The following is an 8,844-nucleotide window of genomic DNA, read 5'->3' as shown; positions in this document are numbered from 1 at the left end:
CTGCTGTAGCTGAACCCAGGACACCTGAGCACAGGTGTTGTAGATGCTGAGTGTAATGGAAACTGAAACAAAAGGCTATGTGTCTGCCTTTAGACTGATAAGAGGCTTAAAAGATTTTTCCCACTTACTGGTAAGGAGCTTGGTGTAGATGCATTTTTCTGTTTGTGCTTCCTGTACAAGGTATGAAAACAGGAAGTGTCATGTCTGAGTAGGAGGATTTTTCTGTTGCTACAGCTGGTTGGCTAAATGCTGTTGTTGTTTAACTTCGTCAGATGTGTACCTGAAATATAGGATATTATCTTCCAGGTATATTGCAAACACAGTCATCAGAGTAGCCATATGCTCTTTATTTTCAGCATGTGTAACAAAAAGACTAGTCCTAAATATGACAGAAAACACCTATTAGCCAGGCTTAGCTTTAATTTGGGACCTTGGATGCTATCTAATATTTGCCCTCCAGATAAACCATGCGGAGCATGAGGAAGTTATCTTCCATAATGCTTTTGGGCTGCATGTGTGGGCTTTCCTACATGACAGATTCTTCTCCCACTCTGAAACTTCTAGTTTTGCATTTGTCTTGGACTTTGGCACTATCAATTGATAACGTTTTCACAAACTGAGGGAGGCTGGAACTGGAAGGTCTACAATGAGCAACAGATCCAGTGAAGGGACAGTGGGTTTGTTCTCTCTGTGCTGTACATTCTGGTGGCACTGGGTTATCTTGAGGGGGAAGTTACTACAGGTCTGGTAGTGGAACTTGAAGGTAAGAGGATGTAAAAAGTTAACCAAGCTATTTGGGTACTAGTCGTCTGATTTCTAAATATTTTAATGAAAATGATTGATTTGAGCTCACAGAGAGTGAAAAACACTTAGGAGACAATATCCCGTTCCTCCCCCCTCCTCACCCCAACAAGTTCCTCTTGATGTGAAAATGAAACTTAAGTTGGAAAGACAACTTAAGACAAGTTGGCCTTTATGTAGGTGGGAGAACCCTTCCTGCTCTGGATGAGTAGTGCAGCTGAATAAAAATACACTTGACCCCTTCTGTGTGATGACTGCCTGCAGACTGAAATGCTTTGCTTTTTCTCTGAAGGAAGGTTATGGCATTGGGGATGATGAATACTCCTGTGCCTACGATGGCTGCCGGCAGCTGATTTGGTATAATGCCAGAAGTAAACCACATTCCCATCCCTGTTGGAAAGAAGGTATTCAGTCCATCTTCTGCTGTATGTCCTAGCTGGATTTCTGCACAGGATGTGCAGGTGTCTAGAAGGCAGTTTGTTAGTAGGTGTGAACAGAGCAGTTACTGCCTAATCCCGATGATACCGGAAGTTTAATAATTATTGTGCCTTTGCTAGTATTTGCAGTGGTTTAAATGTACAAAGTCGGCCCCACTCTCTTGCTCCACAGTCTGTTTAAAGAGAACCTGTTGGTTAAATGCTTTTTCTTTTAATGGGCAGGGTACAAATCATAACACCAGCTAACACTGCTGGACATTTAATCATAAGGCTTCTGTCCAGATGTTTGTAATCCTACAAAACAGGTTTGAAATCTTCCCTTCTGGGTTGCAGGAGTTATTTTAGAGAAGGGAAAAAAATCCAAACCCTGATCTCTGAATTAGACTTTGTTTGAAGGAGGCGTTGCACTGTCTTGCTTACTTTAAATTCTTGGATAACTACTTGGACAGCAAAGTTCTGTTCTTGATCTCAGCTTTGAAGTCTTGGTAGGAGTCTACATGCCATGCTTATGTGAACTGTGCTATCTTCTCTTCTATTAAAAACTTCTCCCAAGGATGGCTAAATTAAAATACTTCTTAAATAGCACAAGCATGTTAGAAACTTAAATTTTGACGAGTATGTGTTCTGAGGATATTCTCAACAGGTGTAAACAGCCAGGGAGAGACAGAGTGCGGCTTTTTTCTGGCTTTGGCAAATACTCTGCAATACTTCTACAACTGTGTAGTATTAATGCTCTGGCAGACTAAAATATTTTAATTTTTTACTATTTTCTCCTGGTTTTAGCTGTCTATCAATTTTCTTCTGTCAGTGTTTCTTCCCATATGCTTTTGCAAACAATTCCTTTTAAGTGAGACAACGCATAGTGAGGTTATGTGGTGTTTAAAACAATAACTGCTTCAGCTGTTGGCATTTAACAACTGAAATCTTTCTTTGCTTTGCATGAAAGGAGACACAATAGGATTTCTACTAGACTTGCACGAAAAGCATATGATCTTCTATTTAAATGGAAACCATTGAGAAGCAAGTATTTTCATCTGCTATGTAAGTATGTGCTCACTTGGAAGGGCAGTGACCTGCACAATAATTGTTTTAATTACACAAAATGTTTCCAATTTCAGATGTACATTCATATTTGCTTACTTGAAGCCATCATTAAGCAGGTTTCCCAATTGAAAGCTGCTTAGAAATCAGAGAGAAGGATATAATTTTACAGGTGGATTTCGGGGTCCAAAATAAATACTTTGAACTTTCCAAAGGTAGGCTCAACTTGATGTTTTGACTGTCAAACTACCACAGCACTGAAATAGGATGAGGCTGTAGCAAAGATGAACATACTTCTAGAAGTCCTCAAGGAATTTTTTCTTTAAAAAAAAAAAAGTAAATAAAAAAAAATAAAGCCTCAGTCCTGCAAGTGCTGCAGAATGTCTCTTTACTTACTGCTGCTCACTGAGGCCAGTTCCTGCAGTAGCATATTGCATATTCATGGCAGGATGTCTCTTGGTATCATTACAGCAAGGTGTTAGGCTTATTTTGACAGCTCTGTTAAAATTAACACATGGCCAACTCCTGACACTCATGGAGAAGTTCAGCCTTTTAGTTCTGAAAAGATAAGATGGTGTGATACTTGAGAAAGAAGCTTCTTGTGGAGCTTAACTAACCATTACAGTACTATGTAAAGTAATATCACTGAGCTAATAATTTCATTCATGTTTTCTCCTTAAAATTAAGTTCAAGATGCAAGCAAAGAATAGTTCAGTTTAAAGAGTTGCAGAGTATCTTGTCTATTCAACTTGGAGTTCTTCAAGTGGAATATGTCATTTATATACACAACAGATTCTGCTACTTGGTTAGAACTTCAGGTATTACTCGACTCAGGCCCTTTCAGTAAATAAAACTGAAAGAGGTGATAGTTGTGGTGTTTTTACAAGGTGGCTGCAAAGAAAAGACAGCTATTCCGAGGTAGTCCTGCAAGGGCAAGGAGGAGCAGATGGGCATTGTGCTAAGAGTGCTCAGGCCTGGATTCATCCTATACAAGTCCCACACAAGTGTATGGGCATTGCAAACTCTTCAGGTTCCTGCCTGCTCAAATAAAGCAGAGGGCGCAGTGGATATGGAGGTGTCCCTTGCAGCTGGTACTGCCTCTCACAGCTCTGCTAAAAAGCAGTTGTTTGGAAGAAAAATACTTTTTTACAGCGCTGAAGGAGATATCTGAGCTGATCAGTGTAAAGAGGATCGGGCTGTAGGCTGTTCAGATGGATGTATCTGCTCTTAATGTAAGTGTGACTAATCTTAACTGTAGAGTAGGCAGCCTTTATTGGCTGACTCAAAGTAAATTCAGGTAAACTCTGATGGTAAATTCAGAAGCTGAGAACTAAACAAGGTGAACATGTGCAGCTGTAATTGGGTGTGTTAGAGGCTTTTCTTGCAATTAGCTGTAGAACTTCCTATTGAAGGAACTTGTGTCTTTGTTTCAGGGTGTATTTTTGTCTGGTAACAGTAGTAACATGCCTGGAAAGCTCTTCTATTGTTTGTTATTCTAAAATGTCTATTCCTCATATTGCAGATCTGGCTTTTTTGCTGCAGCTAGTTTCATGTCCTATCAACAATGTGAGTTCAACTTTGGGGCAAAACCTTTCAAGTACCCACCATCAATGAAGTTTAGTACCTTTAATGATTATGCATTTCTGACAGCAGAAGAGAAGATCATTTTGCCCAGGTAATCCTGTCTAGTTTGAGTGTGTTTGCATATGGAGGAAGTCCAGAGGAGGGCCACAAGGATAAGAGGGCTAGAGCACCTCCCATATGAAGACAGACTGAGAAAGTTGGGGCTGTTCAGCCTGGAAAAGAGAAGACTGCATGGAGACCTCATAGCAGACTTCCAGTGTCTGAAGGGGGCCTATAACGATGATGGGGAGGGAATCTTTGTTAGGCACTGTAGTGGTAGGAAAGGGGTGAGGGGTTCAAACTTAAACAGGGGAAGTTTAGATTAGATATAAGGAAGAAATTTTTTATAGTGAGGGTGGTGAGGCACTGGAATGGATTGCCCAAGGAAGTTGTGAATGCTCCAACCCTGGCGGTGTTCAAAGCGAGGTTGGATGGAGTCATGGGTGACATGGTTTAGTGCGAGGTGTCCCTGCTCATGGCAGGGGGGTTGGAACTAGATGATCTTAAGGTCCTTTTCAACCCAAACCATTCTATGATTCTATGGAGAAATAAAATGCTTAGCTTTCAAGTTGCATAGTCTTTATGTTGTATTTGCCAATGTTAATCTTACAGAGTCACACCTCCATAGGTCTCCTTTAGAAAAGGCTCCAGTGCAACTTAATGAGAAGGATGGAAGTTACACAACCAAAATCCATTAAAATACAAAAAAAAAAAAAAAGCTAAATTCAAGTCATCTAGTACTGTACAGTAAACTTCTTAGTAAAAATGCCTCTTGCTGTCTAAGAATTATAAGGTTGGTCGAGGTGGTATAGTCCTAATTAAAAAGAGATGTCGTATTTAAAATTGACCTAATTTATGATGTTGGTAGCATAGAGGTACTGAATGATTGTAAGTCTCTTAAGTTGTCCTTTTCTGATCCAGATCATAATGGAAAGGATTGAAGTTACACAACCAAAATCCATTAAAAAACAAAAAAAAAAAAAAAGCTAAATTCAAGTCATCTAGTACTGTACAGTAAACTTCTTAGTAAAAATGCCTCTTGCTGTCTAAGAATTATAAGGTTGGTCGAGGTGGTATAGTCCTAATTAAAAAGAGATGTCGTATTTAAAATTGACCTAATTTATGATGTTGGTAGCATAGAGGTACTGAATGATTGTAAGTCTCTTAAGTTGTCCTTTTCTGATCCAGATGAAAATGTCCACGTTTGTGAATGACAGTACTGACAAACGTTATTCAGATTTAGAAGTTTCCCTAAACATAAATCAAGCCAGATAAAAACAGGTTTGGATACATTCTTCCTTAACTTACCAAATTTCTGGCAGGAATGAAAACTAATAGGTTTTCTGGTTTAGGTTGTTAGTAATGAAATAACTTACTGGAACATAAGCAATGTACATAGTACATAGTGTAATCTGGGATCCAGTGTACCCCAAATTTGCCACTTGGATTAAAGCACCACCTCTAGAGTGGTGCTGAGGTTTGTGGTTGGTGGGGGGAAAAGTTCTGTTGTTACACCTAATGAAATGTAGCTCATCCAGTTCCAACCCCCTGGAGAGAAACTGGGGGAAGCTGGTTTCCTGTTGATGCCTGATAGGAAGAACTTGGCTTCTTGTGACAGAGCCTATTTACTATGTGATAGCACTGAAGGATTCCATTAAAGGTGGGACACTTGTTCTTTGTCCCTGCTCTACAGCCTGAACTGTTTGGAAACTATAAACCAATCCTAAATTAAAATATAGTGTTGATCTTAAAAGTGATGGGGGGTGGGGGGGAGCAAGGGCCTGAGTGGACCCTAGTTATCCATCACAGGACTTAACATAAACTCATGTAGAGTTGTGCTGAATTTAATGTGTCCAGTGTTGGGTTATAGTCTGGGCTAGACACTCACCTTGCCATTGAACAGTTTTAATTGTGTAATGTGTGTGTTCCACATCTGAAATGTCTTATTTCACCAAAGGGGGGATTTTCTTCCATTTACTCAACCCTGGGCTGTTGGTTTTATTTTCAATATCTATTGTTTTAAACTGTTACATCATTGTAAGGTTTCTGAATTTTGTTGATACAAGGGTTTGTGTGGTTTATTTGTGGATTTTTTTTTTCCTTAACTCATAAAAGTACTTAGATACTAAAGAACAATTTATTTGAAGTGTTCAGCTCTCTTTGTCCCCTTCTGACAGATCAAAATAGGGAGTTGAACACTGTTTCAAACATCTCTGAGTGTGTAGAACTTTTTTTGGTTTTGGGGGGAAGTTATGATTGATGTTTATAAGCAGTAGTGTTGCGTAGCACAGGAAAGTGTTGCATTGGTCTTGATGCAACAGTCAGAATAAATGTGAATCTGTTGTTTTGAGTCAAATTAATGGGGTGGTATCTCCTTCAGACACAGGCGTCTGGCTTTGTTGAAGCAAGTGAGTATCCGAGAGAACTGCTGCACACTTTGCTGTGATGAGGTAGCAGACACGGAACTCAGGCCATGTGGACACAGGTAAAACCTTAAAAACAACTCAAAACCAAATAAACAGGGAAAATGTGTGTGTTTGACATTCAGCTTAGGTGAAATCAGATGCAGTCCCCACTTACCTTGATTGACTCCCAAGTGCCCAGCAAATAACTCCTCTTCTTCCAGATATGACACACGGAGGTTAAGCATAGCATTCCCACTGTTTCCCTCACTATATACCTGAGATACAATCCCTAACTGTGTGTGTCTGGGGTTGGGGAAGTACTGCAGCTATGTACATGTGCTACCCCTGGGCTACTGAGTCTTTATTCCCTGATAGCAAAGGCTTATTTAGAAACCTAGCATGGCTTGGGTTGAAAGGGACCTTAAAGTTAATCTACTTCCAGCCTCCCTGTGATGGACAGGGACACCTTCCACTAGACCAGTGCTTGCTTAGTACTTATTTAGCACTGGTGCTGTGAAATCCAGATCAAACAAGGAGAGCAGAAAATTCATTATATGCTTAAATACTTATTAAATGTTCAACAAATGGATTGTCTCAAGTAACAAATTCCTCTAAGAGCTAAAAATGGGACAGCAGTGTGAGTAATCCGATAATAGCACTTTCCTGCCTTTAAGGAGCCTACTAGGAAACTAATTCATCTAAGTCCAGTTCCTTAGTGTTTTTAGAGCACTCACAGAAGCAGTCTTGCCACAGGTCTGGATGCTGGAAAGTTGAAAAGAGAAGAGATGTGCCCTCTGTGTGTCTACAAGAAGCGGTGACAGCCCTCCACAGGGCACTGGGACCACTGTTTTCCAGATCCAGTGTCCAGATGAACAAAGTGTAATCCCAACCAATGGCACAGGGTTTTTAAGATGCTGAGCAGCAGGAGCTCCTCTCAAAGCCTGTGGATCCACACCACCTGACTAGCAGTTCCTAATCTCTGTGCTGACAGACTTATCTTGAGTGCTTGTAGCAGGCTAACTAAACTGCTTAGTGACTGGTTTTTTTCTTGTTTTGTTGATTTTTTTTTTTTTTTTTTAAATATTTTATTCTCCCCCCCACACCCCCGCATGGTAAATGCAGGCTTTAACTTATATTTTTTTCTCCTGCAGTGACCTGTGTATGGAGTGTGCCTTGCAGCTGGAGACCTGCCCTTTGTGTCGACAGGAGATACAAACCCGAGTCAGACAGATCTCTCACATTTCATGACACGTGGAGAAATACCACAGACTTGTTTTCAGTGAATTCAAACCAATGCTGAAAGGGGAAAGAATCTCTGACCAATCTTTACGCACATAAAACCATAGCCACGGACAGATTTCATGCTAACCTTTTATCTGTTAATCTTAAAAATGAAATCTTTAATAAGCTATTTCAAGTTGCCAGCAATGGGAACTGGTTTCAAGAATAAGGAGAGCTGGTAGGTCAGCGTGCTATGGCTGTTGGTTCCTCCAAGCAAGACCATAGGAGAGTGTCTCTCTTCTTCCCCCTTTCCTTCTCGCCTGTCACAAGTGCTGAAAAAAATTTGCACTGGAAGTACACGTACAATGCATTTTAGAAAAGAAGAGCAAGTAAGTATCTCCTAAACCAGGGCTGTTCTGTCCTGTGCTCGAAAGTCTCTATTTTTGGCAAGTCAGTACTACAAAGAGAATGCCAATGTTTTCCTGTTCAATGTAGCCTCCTGCTGGTCAGAGACTCTGTATTTTCTGACAGTGGATATTAAACTGCTCGAAGACTTAATCTGTACGCAGGCTGATTTGAAAAGATGGTGTGGAGACCAGAGGGAAACTCACATTTTAATAACATGGTGATTCCAAAGAATGTTCTGATTTGTCTTTAACTGTTAAAAGATTTGTTGGTATTTTCAAGTTTCTGATGCTTTTAACTTCAGTACCCACATTTTTTTGTGAGTATATAATTTTCAGGAGGTATTCTTGACTAATTTTAACATTGGACTGGAATTAATTTGATATTCTGTGTATTTTTTAAGGTGTCAAACATCTTTTTTTAGTGAGTATTGGTTTTGAAAGTTATATTCACTTTCGAAATATTCAGCAATCTTAAAAGACTGGAGGAGAATTTGGGGCCAGTTTATTTAAAAAAATGTTATTTGGAGAGGAGGTTGGGTCTTACTCTGTAACTCTTTAAAAATGCACCTTGCTTGCCACATGTCAGCCCTGCTCTGAGCACATTTGGGGCCACACTTCATGTTTTTAGTAGGGATCACCCAGTGGGAATCTCTGTTCCACTTCAGTTACACACTTGTGACCTTTATATGTTAGGGATGCATTTCAGCAGGCAGCTCTTGAGTGTTTTACTAGGTTTCTAGAAGGAATTGGGGTTCATAGCTGGTGTCAGTGAAGCAGCACAAAACCCAGTGGAGTTATGCTTCTTGGCAGTGATTCAACAGCACAGTATGTTGCAGTGAATTCTCATGCTGTGATGTATCTTACCTTTAAAATCACTTATCTTTATTGTACTGTCAAGTAGTAACACAG

The 8,844-nt window shown here is 40.0% G+C and overlaps 1 protein-coding gene across 1 annotated transcript; it reads left to right on the top strand.

The window, feature by feature from the left end:
- The first annotated feature begins 2,184 nt into the window (after positions 1-2,184).
- On the top strand, positions 2,185-8,082 carry LOC104413063 (RING finger and SPRY domain-containing protein 1-like). The gene is made up of 4 exons (XM_010024005.1): positions 2,185-2,279; positions 3,802-3,954; positions 6,283-6,387; positions 7,459-8,082. Exons 1-4 carry the CDS (start codon positions 2,242-2,244, stop codon positions 7,553-7,555), a joined length of 393 nt encoding a protein of 130 aa, XP_010022307.1. The 5' UTR covers positions 2,185-2,241; the 3' UTR covers positions 7,556-8,082.
- Positions 8,083-8,844: the final 762 nt, after the last annotated feature.

The sequence above is a fragment of the Nestor notabilis genome, unplaced genomic scaffold, assembly GCF_000696875.1.
Source record: "Nestor notabilis isolate BGI_N333 unplaced genomic scaffold, ASM69687v1 scaffold2980, whole genome shotgun sequence".
Taxonomy (NCBI): domain Eukaryota; kingdom Metazoa; phylum Chordata; class Aves; order Psittaciformes; family Psittacidae; genus Nestor; species Nestor notabilis.
This window is presented reverse-complemented; position numbering and strand designations above follow the sequence as displayed.